Genomic DNA, 21752 nt, shown 5'->3' with positions numbered 1-21752 from the left:
GAAAAAAGAAAATCGTTAAAACGAAAAGGAAACGCGGAAATCTATTGTGTGAACCATATTTTTCTATCGTTCGTTTGGACGTTAATGTTTGCCCCTACACGCAATCTATAGGCGCCGGTGTGTGTACCGAAGCGACGGAGAGACACTCCCGAGCTGTCCCCGGTGCCTTCAGCTACATTTGCGAGAGGAGTAAGGGGTAGTGTATGTCGTGAGGAGAAGGAGAAAGGGGCGTTCAGAACAACCAAAGTTCTCTAAGTCCTATCGCATGTCCTGGCCGTCTCCTTGTTCGTCTTAGCAACAGGCTCCGTAATGTCATCATCTAGGTCGCATAACGCGTGCTTAAGGCGCCACGGTATATGCGTGTACTATCTGGGAAACCTTGCATGCGCGCGCCCCACACGAATAACCACGGGCACCCCACCGTCATCATCTCGTGACACTTACGACTATTGATCTCGCACTTCCACGGAATCTCGACATTTTCGTCGCTTTTAAAAAAAATATATACCCCGCCTCTTTTTAGATTTCGACCACATTTGGAACGATGAAAGCCTCTTTGAAAACGCGATAAATGTGGGCGGAGGGCTGTCTATAGTCCGCATACATTGATCGCTGAGGAGTTTCTTTTGCTTTTTTATACGCAAGAAGTTTGTGTTTGTTTGTTGCGTCCTTGAAATGAAGACTTTGACTCCGGAAGAATAAAATGTCGCTGAGCGCCGCCTTTGACGACTTGGAAAACCCTCCTTTACACTATGGTTCCAAAGCTGAGGGGAACGGAAATATTTGTGCAAAAAGGAACTGATTTCTCCGGTGTAGTGGCATGAACTATTGAATAAAACGGTCTACCGAAAAGGAGATATGGGCCACTGGTACTCATTTGGCCCTGCTGAATGGAAAAATGACTCTCTAGTCAACGCCCCCTTTAGAGGAGGGAGTGACGAGAAGTATTCGCGAACGGGATTGGTCGGTTCTCCGAGTTCCCTACGAGTAGCAGGCTTACATTCGATGTGAGGCCTACTCCCCGAGAGTGCCAGTTAAGAAAATATTAGTAAAGCGTTCCGCAGTAACAGTACTTAAAGCTAGCGCGAATAGAATCGGAAGAACCAAATGTCTTCAACGTTCCTAGATATGATGTCAAGCAGTGTGTTAGCTTGAACATAGCAGACATCAGTCGAGGACTGTATGACTCCGCACGCCGAGCAGCGCTTTGAGTGGCGATCATGCGTGAGAAGTTACGCGAGCTTGACTAAGGATTGGTGCTGAGCAGGAACAAGAACATGCCCGCGCTTGGCGTTCTTGTTCGGGTCGGTTTCAATCTGATTTCACCAAGAAGCTTTCGAGGCTCGACAGCAAGTGGATGCGCTCGAAGTACACTCGCTGCCCGCGCGTCTTTCGAGGCCCGCGGTACATCCCGTCAAACTGAACTAGTCGGACACTCATAGCCAGCTCTCGCGTGGCGCACATAATGGTCCACGTCCGATCCATCTCGAAGAATGACGAATGACACGGGAAATGTAGACATCATGTTCTCAAAGGAAGACCTCATGTACGCCTCTCCGCGGATGAACTTGATGGCTCCCAGCAAAACGTCCTTCCTCATACGCGACATTCTGGGAGCCGGCTCAAATTCCACGACGACGACGCACAACTCGCTTTTCGACTGCACGACGTCCACGGCAGCGGGCGGTACAGACGCGGCCAGCGCTGCGACTGCGGCGGGAATCGCAGCCCTGGTGGCTCTCCGCGGCGCGGCAGCTGGACCCAGCTGGACCTCGGTCGCTAGAACCGCTGAGCCACAGGTCGAACAACCACCATCTTGCTGCGGAGGCTTCCTTCTGGGTTGTGTCACGGTTCCCTGCCTGAGCTGCGCAACGTCTTCGTGGAATGCAGGTGAGGAAATGACAAAGCGTCGGACGCGCTGAAGTTATCCAGGTACCTTAACATCACCAGCCCCATAGCGCGGCAGCGACAGCCGATGGTATGGGGGACCGAGGTGGTAAGAGATGGAATGCGCTAATTCCGACAGCGTGTAAATATACTGTCACATAGAGCCAAAGACCCGATACTCCTGTGCTTGTTCTGGCACTAATTCGGCGTGTAAATGATGGGATAAGTGCAAGGAGTTGAAGGGAACCACTCCTTGATAGTCAGACAGCGTCAAAATGAGCAAATTCGCATAGCCCAGCGTTCGAATAAGCGTCTCAAGCAAGGCAAGATGTGCGCGCGTGCACATGACTGGCCCCCAGCGGCGCCGAGAAAGCCAAGCTTCTCAGCTCATCCGCGACGGTGAAGAATAGAGCCACGTTCGCGGAGAGCTAGTGAATACTCGTGAGACTGACAGTCCACAATACGTGTCAGACGGCAGTGGTTTTTTTTTTTTATTGAGATGAATATTAGGAGAGGTTGGCGCCTTTATGGTGGCACCGGCTACTCCTTGTCACTTGGCAAAGGAAAACAAGTTTGCGTAAAAAGGGAGAATAGCGACACGAAAGATGGCACTCAGTAGAACACTGGATGAATAAAAAATATACAGTCCAACAGTATATGAGTCGCAAAGTTCTGTGCATAAGTCCAGTCCACGTACGCATATATAAACTCAGATATTTAGAACAGTCATAACACTCAACACATGTAATGCACTGCAAGTACAGAACAGAATTATACATATTGCATAAAAGTTGCGATCGCCTCATAAACCAATTATGAATCACGAACAACGTCTATGTTACTCATTTAGCGCATTCGGATCATCTGATGCCTAATATTTTCCCAAAATGTTGGTCTCCCCTAAAAACTTTTTCAGAGCAAGAAGCGCTCTTTTTTGAAGGCCCGCAGTTGGCCATGGGCCAAGTATTTTTTTTAAGAGTGAAAGGTCTTCTGTCTAATATCAACAAATTTGCTTGCAGTACCCTTCTTTGTGGATTGTATTTAGTGCACTCGAGGAGAAGATGATGCACATCTTCGTCTGTATGGCCACAAGAACACTGTGGACTAGAGACACGTTTTATCCTGTACAGGAAGTGTTTAGTGAATGCAGTACCAAGACGCAGGCGGTGTACCATTGTTTCAAATTTTCTGTTGTGTCTTAGATTTCCCGGCATTGTTAAGTTTATACATGGGTCTATAAAGTATAACTCAGAGTTTTTAGTTTGCTGATCAAACCAGGTAGTTTTGCTGAGGCGACAAGAAATCTGTCTCAGGAGCAGACGGACTTCACTACGCAATAGAGGAAGATTGGTTGTCTCCACGTTATTGTGCGCCCGATTCGCAGCTGCGTCCGCTGCAGTATTTCCAGGAATATTGCAGTGCCCAGGTATCCACTGGAATGCAATTACGTGGTTCAGTGCGCTTGCTTTTGTAAGTTCTTTGAGTGTCTCATACAATAGCAAAGTGTTCAAAGAATTTTTCTTATTGCTCTGTAGTAATGTGAGAGCGGCTTGCGAATCGCTAAAGATAACCCATTTTTGCGAATGTTCTTTTGATGCTATGAACCGCAAAGCACACAGGATTGCAAACAGTTCTGCCACGGTGGAAGATGTCTCTCGGGATAATTTAAATGTTTGCTCTAGCGCTAAATGTGGAATGACGAATGCTGAAGTCGAGGAATGTTTATGACACGAACCATCTGTATAAACGTGTATGTAATGGGGATATAAGGAGTAAATTTGGAAGATTGCCAGTTGTTGGGCGGCTACTATGAACATGTCTCTCTTAGATATAATCCCGTCAACCGATAATTCTATTTTAGGACATGTTAACATCCAGGGAGGGTAACAAACATCCACTTTGCATATTTCAAACCTTGGTAATAATGCTTTATGTTCTCGAACAACATCGTGAATTTTGCTTTTGTTTCTTTCGGTAAGCGCGAGGTTTAATGGATGATTCTCGTGTTGGGTTAAGATGCGATAAATATGTCGGCATGTTTCAACCGTTCGTATGACTGGAAATGGTGGGTGACGAGCTTCAGCAATTACTAAAGAACACGAGGTAGCCTGCGGAACCCCAAGACACACTCGCAGCCCTCTTGCCAGTAAACGTTGAAGGCGTTCCTCAGAAGATTGCGATAAACCGTGGAGAATAGGAGCCGAGTAAGCAATTTTTTGTTTCATGAGTGCGTTATGAACTTGTAGTAGCGAAGAGACTGATCCCCCCCACGTTGTACCTGTGAGTCGCCGAAGTACGTTTATTACTGCATTGGTCTGCTTTTCAATTGCGCGGATGTGTGAAGCCCATGTTAGCTGGCGGTCAAGAATAATTCCAAGAAATTTATGCTCTTTCACGCACATCAAAGTTTGTCCATTAAGCGTAAGTTGGAAATTATTCAGCTGTCGTCTAGTAAAAGGAAGTACGGCTGTCTTTGCGTATGAAAGACTCATGCCTCTTTCTTTTAAAAAGGTGTCGATAATGTCAAGTCCCTCCTGCAGCGTTGTTTGAATGTCTTGTATATGAGATCCAGAGGCCCATATGCAGATGTCATCTGCGTACAGCGAATACTGTAGACCAGACGGGAGCTTTAGTGGCAAGGCTGCCATGACGCAGTTGAATAAAAACGGACTGAGGACACTGCCCTGCGGAACGCCCTGTGTGATGCTGTGATAATTACTCGCGCCTTCGAATGTTTCCATAAATATTTTTCTGTCTTTCAAGAAATTTGATACCCATCGTAGTGCTCGACCGTGTAGGCCAAGCTCTAACATACCAGCAAGGATGTGTATGTGACTTACACTGTCGAATGCTCTTTGAATGTCTAAAAATACTGCTACTGTCACATTTCCGCAACTTCGTTCATGTTCGACGCATGTGGCAATGTCTAATACTGAATCCATTGTACACCGATTTTGTCGAAAACCGGTCATGTAATTGGAAAACATATTTGTGTGTTCACACCACCACTGCAGTCGACAGTCTATCATCTTCTCCATTAGTTTGGAAAAACAGCTTGTGAGGCTGACGGGTCGGTAGGAGTCAAGACTAAGGGGAGTCTTTCCTGGTTTTAGTACTGGAATTACCCGGGCTAATTTCCATGAATCTGGCAGAGTCTCTCTTATCCAGATGTCATTAAATATCTCCAAAAGAGCCATTCTTCCTACAGGACCTAGGTTCTTTAACATCGTATACGTGACACCATCTGGGCCTGCGGTTGTCTTTGTACGGCATGACGAAAGAGCACATGTCAATTCATTTAGACTAAACTCACAGTCAAGTTGAGGATGTTGTGACATAAAGCACGCACGAACTTTCTGTTCTGCTAGTGTTATCGAACTTGTAAATTGTAGGCAAGTGAACGGAATTCCTGGTCTGGATATAAGTTGGCAGAATTCGTCAGCAACAGATGTTTCCGGAGTGCTTCGAGCTACGGCAAGGGCTCGGAAGGGATGGCTCTGGGTAACTGAACCAGTAAAAGATCGGACAACTGACCATATTCTGGGAACTGGAGTAAAGGGAGACAACGACGCGCAGTATTCTCGCCACCTTCTCGTACCTAATTTTTGTAAGCGTCTGCGTGAAGTTGACCGAACTTTCTGTGCCATCTTGTAGTCATCCAGCTTTCCACTGCGGCGGTAAGCCCGTTCTGCTCGTCTTCTAATTGCTCTTAGATATTCATATTCCCCGTCGACTGCAGCGTATTCATTTGGAACAATGACTTGCTTTGTGCAGATCTCGTAAGACTCACACAAGATATTTGCAAAACTTTGAAAGCTTGGATTTTCGCCCAATGAGTTACTCAAGTGGTGACGAAAACTTTGCCAATTAGTATATTTTGAGTAGCGCCGGGTCCCCTCCATCCGTATGAGGCGATGTTTTACCAGGATCGGAAAATGATCACTACCGTGCGTTTCTATGTCCGTTGACCATTCAACGCCATCAAGAAGGTCTTGTGAGCAGAGCGTGACGTCTATACAGCTTGAGTAACGAAACCCCCGCAAGAACGTTGGAGAGTTGTCATTTAACACGATAAGATTACTTTTTTCTGTGGCAGACTCTATTATGCTTCCACGGGAATCGTTATATTCACTGCCCCAGATGACGTTATGTGCGTTGAAGTCCCCACAAACCAGCACATGTGAGTTTGCGATACCAAACACATTCACCAAGCTGTCTACTGATATTTTGCTAGCACATTGTAGATAAAGACTGATCACCGTGACACTTGTATTTCTGAAAGATATCTTGCATGCTACGAACTCCGGTATGTTTAAATCGCTCGACTGTATTAAATAGGACGGCAGGTCCTTTCTCACACATAACATCGCTCTGCTATTTCCAGCGATGCGCGATGATTTATATATAACATAGTTTGAAAGACGAAAGTCATCTCTTACGCCTGCCTCCTGTATACATAAAACAGGAAAGTTATGCTGAGCAAGTAGTTTGCGAAAATCAGCTGACTTGTTTCGAAGGCTATTAGCATTCCACTGAAATACGAAAACATTGTTGTAACGATTATTCATCGTAAGCCTGCCGTGGGGCTGTTGGTGGTTGTGGAAGCACCAACGATTCCATAGAAAGCAGTGCTTTTACCTCTGGTAGGTTGTTTGCTTGTGGAATGGCACTTAGAATTGCACGCAGAGCTGTGAATAGCATGGGCAGGATCATCTGGGCTACGGGTAAAGACGCGTAATCACCAAACGACGCTGAAGCTCCATGCGCGCTCGAAGCAGGTCGCTGAAGAATTGACTGAGATGGTCGCTGGGATGGCTGTTGTGGTTGAGGCGAATGCTGAGGTAGTCGCTCAGATGTTAACTGAGGTTGCTGTGTCGATGGCTGAGGGCGTTGCTGAGAAGGTCGGCGAATTTCACTCGAAGCCTGGGCAAGGTGAGTAGCATTCCCTGAAGGTGGATCATGCCGCTCGCTGTCAGAACGTTGTCGACCTGAGTGCTTTAGGGCTGCAGAATAGCTCATATGGACCCCTTGCTCTTTTTCTTTGTTACGAGTTGGAGGCGCACATCTTACAGCATCAAGGTTGGGTGGGGGCGCATTACGAGGAGGCAGCCTTCCATATTTTAACTCATGTCTGCGTAACCTTGAGGCAGCTCTGCTCTGAGGGCACCCGGAGTAGGAAGCTGTATGGTTTCCGCCACAGTTGGCACACTTTGGCTGACACACAGACTTGCACTCTGAATGGTTGTGGTCTTCTGAGCATATCTTGCAGCGACGCTGACTGCGGCAGTTCTTCGATAGATGTCCAAATCTCTGGCAGTTGTAGCATCTTAGAGCAGGGCCATGATATTCTTCTACGGGGTGGCTCGTGAAACCTAAATGCACTCGTTGCGGCATTGGTTTGTCTTCTCTGAAATGGAGGATGACGGTTCTCAGAGGGCGTGATTCTACCGCTCCGTCTTCTTGGCGATTGTAGCGCGCCTGACGACGGGCAGATGTTACTCCAAAATCCTTCAGGAAGTCAACCAGTTGTTCTTCCGTATACTCAATTGGCACATGGCGTATCTTGCCAACATTCTTGGTATAAGACGCCGGAATGAATGGCTTGACTTCCAAACCAGCAACTTCGCTCATCGACAGTAGATGTCTTGCAGATGAGACTGAAGTGACGTTGACAGAGAAACTTCCATCTCTATTCACGCGGAAAGACTGCACTTTTTCTTTTGCCACAGAGACAATTTCCGACGCAGCGCGGTTTGGATTCACTTGCCAGAAGTTGCGTCCTTCCTGTGATGGTCGAAAAACAACTGGAATTCCCTCAGGCCGCTTCTTTTTATACGTTACCAAGGAGAACGGCGTTTCATCGCAGTCAATATCTTCATCGTCACTTAGATCATAGGTAGATGTTCTATCGTCGTCAACCCGTGGTTTCTTGGCTTCACTTTCGCTGGTCTCAGCCATATTCACTGAAGGTGCGCTGGTAGGTAGGGTGCCGTTGAAAACTAGCGTCGCCGGCTTGATGACATTGGGCGCTTGTTGTGGCACTTCCGAATGCGGCGTCGATTCTGCGGCACTCATGCGCCTAGGAACGCGCTGTCGGACATATGGCTCGTGCCGGTGTTCTTTGCTGCCTACCGCCGTGGTAGGCGTAGATGCGCTGCGGAGCGCAGCCAAACCACGCGATATTGTGCGTGATCTGTAGCACACAGGAATCCCACGGGATGTCTGTTCTCCCTGGACAACAGTTAAGTCTCAACACAGCACTGATTCTTCGAAGAAAACAGAAAATAATATCTCACCGAAGAAGCAGCGGCCACTCGGAGGGACTTCTTCTTCTTCTTCTTGTCACGGCAGTGGTTATACGAGTAGCAGTCAATATACCTGTTCGCTTCGAGGTTCTGTAACGTGTCCTTTGTTCATAGAGCGAACGCGCACTATATGAGCGTTACAGACGTATATAGAGGAACCATCAATAGTTCGTTTGCGTACGATTTTCACACGCACGCGAAACAGAGAAACACTCACATCAAGCAAGTGCCGAAACTCTTTTAATCAAATTCTTGGGTGGGTAACTTGGGCTACTAATTGTGAAAGCTCTTTCTGAGCGACCATTGCAGCTTGTTAATGGGTTCCACTCTATAGGCAGCGGGATCAGAGACATGACTGAGCATTGTGAATATGTATTGCGACGACAGTCAAAAGTTTGAAAGTGAGTTTGCTACGTGTCCGTCCGTCCCGCCCTCGTCATCGACGTCACCGTGTAGGCACTCGTCCTCTGCTTCGCGCATGGCAGCTAGCTGGCGAAGAAAAACAAAATAGTTATCACCACCAACAGGTATCGAACTCGTGCCTCTCCTCCGATGTCAAGTATGGAGCCGCCAGGCACCATACTTACTAACATACAGCTTTCGGAGCTTGCGGGGCCAGGTGGACTATAGTGAGTGGCGGCGTAGGTGCGTCAATTTCGGAGGTCACAGTGGAGCAAGGCAACACAGTACACACAGAAGATGGCAGTGTGCGCTGTGAGAATCTGCAGCGCGAGTCCTACAGGACTTTAATAATGAAAACACTGTTGAACTCGTATGGGTTCCTGCCCATTCGGGGAATCAAGGGAATGAGGAGGCGCACTGGGTAGCCCGAGGTCTAATCAACCGGGAGATGTGCCCCTCAGACTCGGATCCCAAGGATGAGGCACCAACGACATACCACGATATAACAAATTATTACAAGCAAAAAAGGCGAATCTACCTGCCTCCAAACGCAAGCCTCATGCGAGCGCAAGCCTCGATCTTGCGTCAAATCCAAACTAAATCGTTCCCCAGCCCACATTGGCTAGCCATAATGACCAACGGGTAATGGAACCCAATATGTCAAAATTGCACAAATCAAACATTGGCTACCCAAAATCACATTCTTTGGGGGTGCGAGGGCTTACCCCCTCCTAGGTCGCTCCTGCCAGCTCCCTCACAACAGACGTGGGAAGAGTTGCTCAGAACGCCGGATGAAAAAGTACAAAAAGCCCTCGTTGCCTGGGCCGAAAGGGTCGCTCCTCGTGAGGGGTCATCCTAGGACTCGGGCCTGCCAGAACATAACTGAGCAGAATCTCAATAAAGTTGTTACCACCACCACCTGCTGCTGTCGCAGTGAGTGAGTTCTGTGCCAGAGGAATTGCACTGAAGTCTGCTGATATTTTCCCTCGCTGTTTCGACCAAAACATCTCATGTGTGTAAATTAATGAGAAACAATAGTCAAACAGAACATGTCCCATTTTGCTGGTGCACTCATTGACGTGCCAATTTACGCTTCTCTGCACTCTAAATGTTTCAGTAAATGTTTTTATGTTTCTCTCTCCCCCAACTCCGGGCTGTCCAGAGAGCTCACGATGTGGCGGTGAGGCTAGGCCTTCCCGTCCCCACGTGGGAGCGGCCCACGGTGCTGCTATAAGTGCGGCGCTTCTCAGGACCTCATTAAAGTTCTTTGTCTGTCTGTCAGTTCTCTCAATCTCAGAAATACGGAACCAATTGTGACGGCGGGAGTCTAGTTAATGCTTAGTGTTTAAGTCACATATATGCTCCGAAAGCCTTTTTAGAATTGCGGCAAAACACGCTGACCACCGCGTGGATTTATCCTATCTATGTGTCGTATTTGAAGGGCTTCCATACGATGGGGCGCACAATGCCTGACAAGCTTTACGTATCCTTTTCAGTTTCCTGTCTCGCGACGCCCCTGATATGGAAGGACTTGTAGATAATAACACGTAACACGTACCCGAAGCTTCCACAGATTGCCAAGTTAAAGGTAGCAGAGCCCGTCAAGCCCTGGATGAACGCGGCCTCTGTAGGCGAGGAGACTCCTGGGCACTGCGTAATCTCCCCTTTGTATGTGTTGACATTGTTACGTCTTTTCATTTTGGTTTTGAGAGTTTCTTTTTATCCCTTACAAACGCGAATCGAAAAGGAGCGCGCCTGACAAAGCAGTCGTGCATTGGTCTCCGGAGAAAACTTCTCACAAATCCGATCGCGACGACAGATTGCGCCGAGGCTTGAGCTTAGCCGTTTGCATTTATCTTTCAAAATACTTTCGAAATTGACGCAATCGTAACTATAAGTGTCTCGTAGAAATCAAATCATGAGAAGCCAACGACCAAAGACACCAAGGACAACATAGAGGAAATTACTTGTACTTAGTAATTGAATAGGAGAAATGATAAATTAATGGAAATGAAAATGGATGAAAGAAGCAACTGGCCGCAGGTGGGATTTAAAAAAAAACCAACTGGCTAGTTGTCTTCTCATCCACTTTCATTTCCATTAATTTATCATTTGTTTAATTCAATGAATAAGTACAAGTAACTTCCCCTATGTTGTCGTTGGCATCTTCCCTTCTCGTTCGTAGAAATGAAATAAATTGTCCTGATGTGCGCAGTGAAAATTCCCTCCAAATAAATGCGCGTATAAGTACGAGAACGGAATCTACAACGACGTGCTTTATCCGCGACAGCGTATAAAAAAATTAAGAAAGGAAATATAGCTAAGCTAACCGATGATTTCGACATAACACGTGCTGTATCGAATTGTGAAACTTTATCGCCTTGCGGAGCTTCTTCTCGTCAAACTCACCCTATTATCACAGCAGCAGCAATGAAAAAAGAAAAAGAAAGAAAGAAAGGTAAAGGTAGAAAGCCAAGATCAGTGACGTGTTCGAGTGAGCGCCAGAGCCTGAGGCATGAGCCTCGCGTCCAGCGAAGCGTGATGCCAGGCACGAACACGTGTGCGGAGCTTTCCTTCCTTCTTCCTCGGCGCGTGTCCTTGATTGGCAAGACTCGTTTTCTCGTCGCACGCCGAAATCGATTGCACCCCAGCAACACGCACGACAGACGACACGGAAAACACAAATTGATAAGAGGAAGTTACTGTGCTGTTCGTTAAAAAGAAGGAAAATACAAATAGAAAAGAACCAGAAAACTCGCGTCCGGAAACCTGCGGCCGGGTGGTTTCAGGCGCGATATCTTTTGCGCTCAGGTAAATGTAATGGAGAGAGGGAGAGATAAAGCCTCAAAAACAACAACAATGAAACAAACTCTCAGCTAAGAGAGCCCAGCACAATGACAGGAAAATGCAGGTGAGGTAACAAGGTCGAAAGTAGCGTAGAAATAAACAGCCGCACGAGGAACGGGCACAATGGGAGAAGTCCTCGGGACTATTCGACTCGCACCGCAAGTGCGACAGGTGCGGCGGGACGGGTTATTACGCACTACGTTTGCGTCTGACGACCTTCCGGGTGGACCATGCGAGGTCCTTCCATTTTGAGAGTCACGCAGACCTCCCATCACGAGTGGCTGTTTTTCATTTGAGTCTTCAAAACTTTGCGGCGCGCACGAGCTCGTGCCATGCAAACGATGTCCTCAGCAAAGCGTGATGGCGCAATTTACGCGTCATTGCACACTTCGGCTACACGGCCTGCTTCTCTGCATGTTCAGGCATATTGTAACATTAATCCTTGTGAAAAGCCAACCCTGTTTCGAAAAGCCATTGGCGAAAGTAATATATAAACGAACATAGTCTAGAAACAGTCATCGTCATGCATACGATGGTATTTATTATTATTTTAGTTATGAAATGTCATTGCCTAAGCAGGTGTTCAGGTTAATCTTGGCAAGTTATATACAAAAAAAAAAAAGATGAGCACGCGCATCCTACCGCAGCTCATCCGTGGTATCATTTTGTTTAGTGTTGTCCAATGGAAGAGTCACAGTATACGGATGCGCAATTCAAACCGCGTGCGTAATGTGCTTAGTTGACACCAAGCTATCACAAAGCTGAAGCATTCGAATCCTCTCATACGTGAGGAGGCTTCATGAAGCACGATTCCGCTTGAAGCGGTTCATTCTCGCGCGCACGGTGGACTGTTCTCACATTCAATGTTGCGCCACAAGGGTCAGCGATTGTCATCAAGAAAAATTAGCGCCTTGTCTTTCATGTGCTCTTGTACTCCACAATTATTATTTCGTTTGGAAGCAATGCTACTACTGCATTCCTGCGGTTTCAACGCGATAGCGTTTAGGGCCCCGTGTCGCAGAAAATCCGGCGCCGGCGCGGGCGGAGTTGTCCGTGCGAGGAAATTGCCCTATATATTTACGTATATGTATATGTCACTCCTTGCTATATGATACGCGATATGACTTGCTATATATGACATTGCCAGACCATTCTATCCCTTTAGTTTCTCATACCTTGCCCTACATTCTTGACAAAATGGTGAGCAAAACGAGAATACGGTAAAAGTGGGAGCCAACGTTTTGGCAAGTGAACTTGTCTTTTTCAAGGCCTTGAAAAATGTCCAATGTTGGCTCTCGCTTTTACCTTGCTGTAGTTTTGCTCATCGTCTTGAATTTCCATCTCCGGACTACAGTACACCCGTGTTTTCCCTGGATTTTTGCCAAACTTATTGCTCAGAATTTTGAGAATTACAGCCCACAAACGAATGTCACGAAACAAAACACCGACAGCGCATGCCGTTTACGTTAAATCTTCGCAGACTTAGGTATTAAAAGTGCGAAGCAATAACAGAAACTTCAAAATGATGTAATTACTTTTTGCGCGGCTATGCACGACCTCCGGGATCAACCCACGCAAGAGGGTGAGTTTCTACTCGGGCGGTGCAGCATTCGCGGTAGTGATCGGAAGGGGTACAGATGGTAAATGCCGCGTTTCTGTTTGAGCATTTGCGACAACAATTGAGCACGCAGAGAAAGCACGTACGCAATAATAGTCATAAATCAAATGGCCTGCGCTATGAGTGTCACGTGACGCGCACGGATTGTAGAAGCTAGATGTTTAAGCTTTGATGGTCTTGCTTCAAGAGAATGGCATATTAATGCGGAAAAAAAACTTGGGACCACGCTGTATCACGCTGCCCGTTCTGCCTTGCTGCTGCATTTCAAAGAACGCAAATTTATATGTCCAGTGATTTACACCTACCTAGTGCGCGCCTGTACCTACACATATGTCAGTGTATATGTGTTTGGGCGCGGGAGTGTGCGGCGTGCGTACAAGCGTGCCTGGGCTTGGCGCCCGGAATGCAGAAAAAGTGCGTATAGCAATGAAGTGAGGGCACATGCAGCTAACGCAGCTAACCATGCAGCTAACGAAACGCGGAGCTCAGAAGCGCAGTTTTGGGTAGGCGCGGTGTGTTGCAACACTCTGTTTTGGCATAACATTCATACTAACAACGCTACGATTTCGGGCCGGCACGTCAGGGTCGCTGTTTGGCCATCTAGCTATATAGAAAAAAAAGGTGCGAAAATTATGCGTACAGAACAGCTAGTAGCTCAAGGAGCTATCAAATGACATAATTGCGTTACACCTGCTCGTCGCACGCGCTGGACTTTAATAACACCCTTTTAGGTATCCCGAAGGTGAATAAGCGAACGTATTCACGTGCACGTCGCTCAGGGCGGCTGCGCAGAGACGAGGGTGACGCAAGAGCCGTGTCCATGCGTTGCGACGGTCGAGAATAGCCGACTACTGGGATTCCCAAATGTGCTGGAGGCCGCCGCTATACGCTCGCACTTCAGGCGAGCCCGCACAAAACGACGCGCCCGCGGCCAGCTGGGATCACACTCTTGTTGGTTTCATTTTTCTCATTATTATTGTTCTGCTTAATGTCCGCAGGAGCCAATCACAGGTCGCGAGGGTGTACGCGGGGGAGCAGAGAGGCGTCCATGTCCAGGGCTCTCCGCTGCATTTCAAAACAAAGAAACAAGCGAAGAGTGGCTTCGCCACGTTCTCGTTGCGATGTTCACGGGTGCGCGCGCAGACAAAGGGATAAGCGCGTTCTCGACCTCCGTGTTTCCCGAAGCACTCACAGGACAGACACTCTCCTCGCCTTCCGCTTGACGAAAAGAGACGGGACGGGCCGACCTATACGTCGAGACCGCGGGTGCTAGCGATGCTATACATCATGCAGAAGGTGCATGGTGTATGCATCATGCATCGGAGCGTTCGAACAACGCTCAAGACGTGTGACGAATGTATTGCGCTGCTTTTATAGATGTGCGTTTATGTTCATTCGACACATTTAGCATGAACGCTCCGCGGAAAAAAATAAATCCTATAAGCTTTACATTACAGGAGTTAGTCTAAGCTGGAGTGAATGCCTTAAAATGCAAACCTATAGGCATTGAGATAAAACGAAACAACGGAGAATTGGTTATAGCGTATATGTGGCTTCAGTGCTGTCGCGTATAGTGCTTGGCTTGAGTGAAAATAGCAGATTTGTACGTTTTGGAGACGACGCTTCTTTTCGTTGCTTCTTCAGAAATCCAAGTCCACAAGGGAAACACAAGGTATAGAATTGCACCTTAGCGTTGCGCCAATGGAATGAAACAGGTGGTGCAGACAAGTCTATCAGACAGACAGACAATGAACTTTAATGAGACAAGTCTATTGTGTTCTTTTTATTGTGCAGACAAGTATTGTGTTTTATTGTGTATAATGTTTCGTTTGATTTTGTGCTTTAGCTGCAAGCTGTGCCAGCAGCGGTCTAACGTTTTATATTTGAGATCCGTGCCTCAGGGTTTCCCATGACCAATGCTGACGCAACGCCACGAGTGCCAGTTCAACCGCAGCAAGCGGCGGTGCAGACAAAGAACAGATGGCTGAGACCTGGCACCTGTGGTGGAGCACGTATAGTAAGCTGCTGGAGAGCCGAAGTGAATTTGTTTTTGCGTACTTTACAACTTCTGTTCCCGAAAGAAAGAAAAGGTAATGAGAAGAGCTCGAGAGCCTCCTTGCGATACAGGCAAAGCAGGGCCTTAACCATTCTCGGATTTCCACATACCGTACGCAATTACGTCCTCACACGAGGAACGTGGTGCCTAGGCGAAATAACAGATGACAATTTACACGCCCTCTATGCTAAGGAAAGGACACCGAAACTGACTGCCGTTTATGTGCGCCAGTATTTTCAATCTTCGCTGCGTGCTGTTTCTAAAGCCACGCTACAGATTTCCTCGTCAGTTGTGTACCTCGTCTCAGCTACGCGCTGGTGTCACGCACAGCAATTTGTTTTCTTCCTCTTTCCGCTTTCCTCGGAGTCTCTCTCTCTCTCTCTCTCTCTCATCTTTCTGTTTTCCTGTTCCCTTCCCCAGCGCATAGGGAAGCAAACTACACGCTTTTCTGGTCCAAATATCTGCCTTTTCTATTTCCTTTTTCCTGCTCCTTCTCAGCGATCGGAAGACGTCGCACAGTTGCAAGCAAGGTTTAGAGTGCATGCATGTTATAACAGAAGAGTATTTAGTTCGCTGTCAAGGGAACCTAATTTTCAAGTTAAGGGCAGAAAACTTTAAGGAAAAGTTAAAATTAGCAAATTCGGCAATTTCATTGCAGTGCCGTGCGGCAGTATGGCCTAGAGATTAGCCAGCTCTCGAAGTCTTTCTTCCGAGCCGGAATGAACAACCCTCACATGTCTCGTTTCACTATGCTAGGGAGTTGCGCACATCGGCTAAGCCGAAGTCTACGCGCTTGTATGTACACAACAGGCCGACTGTTAAAAGTCGTCTGTCGCGTTGTGCTTCCGCCTTGCATGCGCAATGGTGGATGCTATGCGTGCGGCTTAGCCACCACACGCGACCTACTTGATTTAGCAGTGCGCAAAACGCCCCCCACGGCAGAAACGTGTGCGAGGGGGAGAAGCAGAGGAACCGCACAGCAGGAATCCTTCCAAGTCACTAATTTTGTCAATGTTCTATTTGTTTTGCTATGAAAACCATGATCGCGCAACCACGTGTACATCTTGTTCCTTTATTATCAACCCTGTTACGTGACCTATAAAATGTAGTTTTTTGCTGTTACTGCTGCTGTTGTGGCTGCAGAGTAAAATGAGATTAGCACTTGTGAGGAGCAGGAACTGCGATATTATATAATAGTAGTAATGGGTTGCTTATCGAAATAAATAAATAAATAAATAAATAAATAAATAAATAAATAAATAAATAAATAAATAAATAACGCCAGCTGCAGGTCAAGAACATGTAGAGGACGAGAATATACTCTGCAGTTTCAATCTTCAGTCTTCCAGGAATTATCTTTTTTTTCTCTCCTTATGACGAATGGCCGGCTTTCTAATGCAGAAGGCAAAATGATAACTACCTATCATAATTACAGCTGAAGAGTTGGGAACGGCCCGGCACTCTCGTTATCGACGTGTTTATGACCTGTCCGCCATGTATTGCAATATCTGTCCTCAGCCACTTGTGCTAGCCTCTCTTGCACAACAACCATGAATTACAAAGCTCATCGCTGTTATGATCGTCTCTTGCACGCTGCTGCGGAACAGGTGTCATCCAATTCTTATATCCAGCATGCCACGTTGCGATCATCATTACCGTATTTCCCGCTATTCTTCTATCGTACTGCTCGACAGACGAGCGCTTTCTCTCGGTTGTTGGGGGAAATAGTAATACACCCACACAAACACACCCACATGCACACACACAAACACACACACGAAGACACACACACACACACACACACACACACACACACACACCGCCCTTAAAAAAAGCATTTCGAGCGAAGATGTGGAGACATGCTTCGGTTATAGTTCATTGGCCATGGTAAGCTGATCTGTAGGTGGTGCTGATTCGTAACTAACTAGTGCTGTCTTGTTCTCAACCCTAAGCCTTATAACGTAAAACTATTCCAATATAATTTTATTCCAATCTCCTGCCGTCAAATTTGCGTAACCATCGACGCAAGCATAGGGCGGTGAATCATAGCATTGCCTGAACAGCCCAATCAAACGCTCTCTTAGTTTATAGGACCTTACTTTGCTTCCAAAACAAATAACATTACCTACATTAAGCTGTTTTTGGTTTGTAATTGGTTGCCAGGAGGCGAGGAGCACGCTCAAGTGGAGAGGGTTTCGCTGGGGCCAAGCCACTGCACTGAAAATCGATAACTGGATGAAGAGGGTGGTGCCGGCGTTTGCGATTGGTCCGCTTTCCCTTACTTAGCTTGCGGTGGCTGGTCGAAAATCGCGGTGGCGTGCAACGGAAGCTTAAGAATGCTGCTAAAACGGATCTTCAGCACGGAAGAGTTGGCATAGTGAGGTCGTAAACGTACAGAAAGTGCTCGAAAACTTTACAAGGCCCCTCAAAAAGTTTTATTATACGCAAATAATGTCACGCTCACCGGCAGGCGCGAGTAGCCAGTGCCTGAGCGATCGGCGGCAGTCATGTTTTATTCCTTTCGGAACGGGGCAGCCTGCCGCTATTCAGAACAAAGAAAGTTTTGTTCGGCATATTAATGCATCTTTAACGCTTACACGTCACTTTGACGCGGTGAGTTTTCGCAGTTTTGTGAAGTCGCGTGACAGGCAGGTGAAGTGGGTGCAGCCCGAAAACTTTTGACCAATAAGCGGGGGCTAATAGCAAGAATGCGTTGAATGAGAAATAACTATTTTTATTTGTTTGGTCCGATGATACATAATAAATGTGTGCACGTCATATCAGATAAGGAACTAGCGTGGTTTTCGTGACGTAGCGTGGCAGACAAGCTAAATAAGGCTGCTCAAAAAAAAGTTTTTGACTAATTGCGGAGGGCTGATTGCAGAAGTTGAATAGAAAGGTTAGGAACAGCTTTACGGTATAGCGCCCCCTTTTTTATTGTGACCAGCGATGGGCTGACAGTTGGTACTCGATGCTCATACTTGACCCACAGAACGCTGGTCTCGGGATCTCTGCTTTCAGTTGACGGTTCGATAATGTTCTTTTTCCTTAGAATTGCATGTGCTTTGTTTTGCTACCTAGTAACCGGTGACTAGAGGTGCCTGATGAAACTTTAAGAGATTCACGATATTGTGCGTCCACGTGGCTCTAAACTACCGGTTCATGCACTTTGAAAAAATTGATGCCTAAAATTTTGTGAAGAGTAGAACACGCATAGACGCTGCACTTACTTGGGCGCTCGCTTCGCAAAGTGCACTCGGCTGCCTGTTTCCCGTGACATTACGCATTCTGAAAACGCTCGTACACAGGTTTCAATTGCATGGTGCAGCATGATAAAGTAGAATCTTTGCCAAGAAGAGGCCACGGCACCAAAATAACTCGGCTTTATACGGATGAACCGTACGTCTAGGAGAAGCATGCCGTGAACGTCATTTGGCGCTTCCTTGCTCACGAGTGCTTATTGCATGGCTCATTGTTTCTTATCTTCCTCCTGCCATACAAATTATGCACGTTACGAAATTTTGCGCTGACAAGACCTTGATGATCGGTTGCGGCAGAAGTAGTGAAGGAAGGATGTTTTTGGCCGTTTCGATGGAACTAGCTATTTGTCAGATTCAACCTGCTGCTCTGCGCGAAGCGCCAGGGTTTCATTTCAAGTGTGAGAACTGAAAGCTTGCGCCATTGATACAATTTAACGAATGTATCTACGCGTCAAAGCATTCTCATAACTTATCGCAGTAGTTTCGGGGCCGGGCGCCCGACCTTCGCAAACTCCATCACAGCGCGCTAACCAAACTTGGTATGACCAGTCGACAATGAGAAACAGACAGTTTGAAACAGGGGCCCTATAACGTAAAACTATTCCAATATGTTTTTATTCCAATCTGCTGATGTCAAACTTGTGTAACCATCGACACAAGCATCGGACGATCACGCGCAGGGTTGCCTGAACAGACCAATCAAACGCTCTCCTCGTTCATGGGAGGTAACTTTTGTTGGCTTGAAAAACGAATAACATTGCCTACACTGAGCGGCTTGACTTAACTAATTGGCTGACAAGAGGTGAGGAGCACGCTCAAGTGGAGAGGGATTCGATGGGCCTCGCCACTGTACTGAAAATCGATAACCGGATGAAGAGGGCGGTGCCGGCGCCTGCGATCGGTCCACTTTCAGTTACTTAGCTTGCGGTTACTGGTCGAAAATCACGGCGACGTGCAACGGAAGCTTAAGAATGACGCTGAAACGAATCCGCAGCAAAGAAGAGTTGGCAGAAGGAGGTAGCAAACGTGCCAAAAGTGCTCGAAAACGTTACATGGCCGCGCAAAAAGTTTTATTATACGCAAAGAAACCCATGCTATCCGGCAGGTGCGAGTAGCTTGTACCTGAGCGATCGGCGGCAGCCATCTTTCATTCCTTTGGGAACGGGGAAGCCTGCGGCTATTTAGAAAAAATTCCAGTTTTGTTCGGCATATTAGTGCATCTTTAACGCGTACACGTCACTATGACGCGGTGAGTTTTAGTGGTTTTGTGACATCGCGTGACAGGCAAGTGAAGTGGGTGCAGCCCGAGAGCTTTTGACTAATAGCCGAGGGCTAATGGCGAAAAGGCGTCGAATCAGAAATGACTGTTTTTCTTTTGTTCAGTCAAACCATGCATAATCAGTGTGTACATGACATATCAGATGGGGAGCGATCAGGGTTTTCGTGACGTCACATGACAGACAGGTGAAGTGGGGATGGTTCAAAAAAATTTTGACCAATCGCGGAAGGCTGATTGCAGAATTGGAATAGAAAAGTTTTGAATAGTTTTACGTTATAGCACCCCAGGACACATTACTACTACTAATACTACTACCACTACTAGTGATATTAATATTATTATTATTATTATTATTATTATTATTATTATTATTATTATTATTATTATTATTATTATTATTATTATTATTATTATTATTATTACACACTTGGGTATACTGTTACGCGGTGCGAAGTGTGAAACAATTCTAAGAGGGACCATGTTTGTTCGTCTACACTTACTGCGGATTATCTCCGTGCAACACCTACACAGGTAGGAGGCCTGCGCCGACCTTTTTCCAAGAACCTTCCGCTCTACAATCGCAAAAGGGCTCGGACAACTGGGGAGTGTATTCCTGCCCCATGGTCACGAGGAAAGATTCGGTGGTCGTGGTGCGCGAAATACAGAAGACGGTATGGCTGAAGAGACATAATCCTATCAAGGAGGTACACACTTACCACCTTTTTTCGCACTCCCATCCGTGGCCGTGCAATTGAGTTCCTGAGGCCAAGTGATTTCGAGAGTCACGAGCCTGGGAATGCATTCCCTTGTACGGTGATCACTGCTATGAGCTGACCCTCCTCGTTGTCTTGATGTCCGCCGCCGATGCCGCAACATGTGCAGATCCAACGCACATGTTGGAAACTATGTGTAGTGAAGCTTTCGTGCAGCGGTTGACGAAACGCTATGGATTTGCCCATTGTGTTCCTGTGTTTTTGGCGTAAAGGAGACCTGCACGTGCATGTGCTTTCGTGTACCAGTGCTACGTAATGTGACAAACGTTCTATATGCTTGCGTTTCTTGATTTCTTCGTACCTCCCGCTTCTTGGCCAATCTCCCGTTGTGGGCATGTGCCATTGCATGAAAATCATTGTCGTAATCATTATCAACACGCGGACACGCTCCTATGCCGATTACCCGCTGTGGGCATGTGCCATGGTATGGGCGATCATCGCAAGGAGCAAGTTGGCACTGGCATAAGAGAAGTGTATGTGCGGTTGTGGCACAATGGTCAGAGCATAGTGCTGCCGCACTAGGAGCTTGAGTTTGAATCCCGCCTCCGAACGTGCTTGATTGATTGAATAAATCTTTATTGAAGCAGTTATTGCGTTTGATCTGGCGGACTTTATCATTCCAGGATGTCGTAGTTGTCAGATACCCTCACCAGCCTGATGGTCCGCCAGAGCTGTACCTACAGGGTCGGTTTGGACAGCAAGACCTACCAGGGTGGTAGAGTTGATATGGTAGAGGGAAAGACACTGGTCTGGGCGTGTGAGAAGCGTTCAGTACCACGAGCCAAAATGTATTCGGCTGATCTAGACAATGTAGACACTGCCGCTTGGTAGACTCCGCGATATATTGCGTATAGTAGAGGGTCGTGGTGGTACGTGTTGGTCTGTAAGCGGCGCCAGGTGGTAGCCTGTTCGCGGCCGAGCTTGCCCTGTGTGGTCGGGCATTGCTAGCCTTCCCCCAGGTGGCATTCCAGGAGATCTCGACATGTGTTGTGTATTGCCTTTCTGTCTTCAGTTGCCAAGAACCCGGCCCAACCGAAACCATGAGATGGCAGGCAAAGAAAGCTTCGCAATAAAACTCGCACCGGGCCCTGTGAAGACCGGAACTCTGGACCCACAGAGCGCCCCTCAGTCAGAACTTTTACCTCTCAGACAAAACCTGCCGATGGTGCAGTAAAGAACAGTGCGCCTGAAGCCTACTGTTCCTGGCCTCTTGAGCGCTCATTACAATGACGGGCTGACTCCGTGCATGCTCTGCGGCTTATTCAAAAATCAGCGCCAAGGTGAAATAATATAAACGAAGCAGGTGGGCAAAAATTGAAAGGCAC

The 21752-nt window shown here is 47.1% G+C and overlaps 1 protein-coding gene across 1 annotated transcript in view; it reads left to right on the top strand.

Annotated features, from left to right (window-relative positions):
* Positions 1 to 1493: 1493 nt before the first annotated feature.
* The window catches only part of LOC135910041 (homeobox protein Nkx-2.4-like), an 80492-nt gene continuing 60233 nt past the window's right edge, over positions 1494 to 21752 (top strand). The window contains exon 1 of the mRNA XM_065441996.1: positions 1494 to 1890. Coding sequence (XP_065298068.1) covers positions 1494 to 1890 — 397 coding nt within the window. The remainder of the gene's footprint in view (positions 1891 to 21752) is intronic.

This window comes from Dermacentor albipictus, chromosome 4 (genome assembly GCF_038994185.2).
Source record: "Dermacentor albipictus isolate Rhodes 1998 colony chromosome 4, USDA_Dalb.pri_finalv2, whole genome shotgun sequence".
Classification (NCBI taxonomy): domain Eukaryota; kingdom Metazoa; phylum Arthropoda; class Arachnida; order Ixodida; family Ixodidae; genus Dermacentor; species Dermacentor albipictus.
The sequence above is the reverse complement of the archived record's forward strand: the minus strand, read 5'-3'. Positions and strand labels throughout refer to the sequence as shown.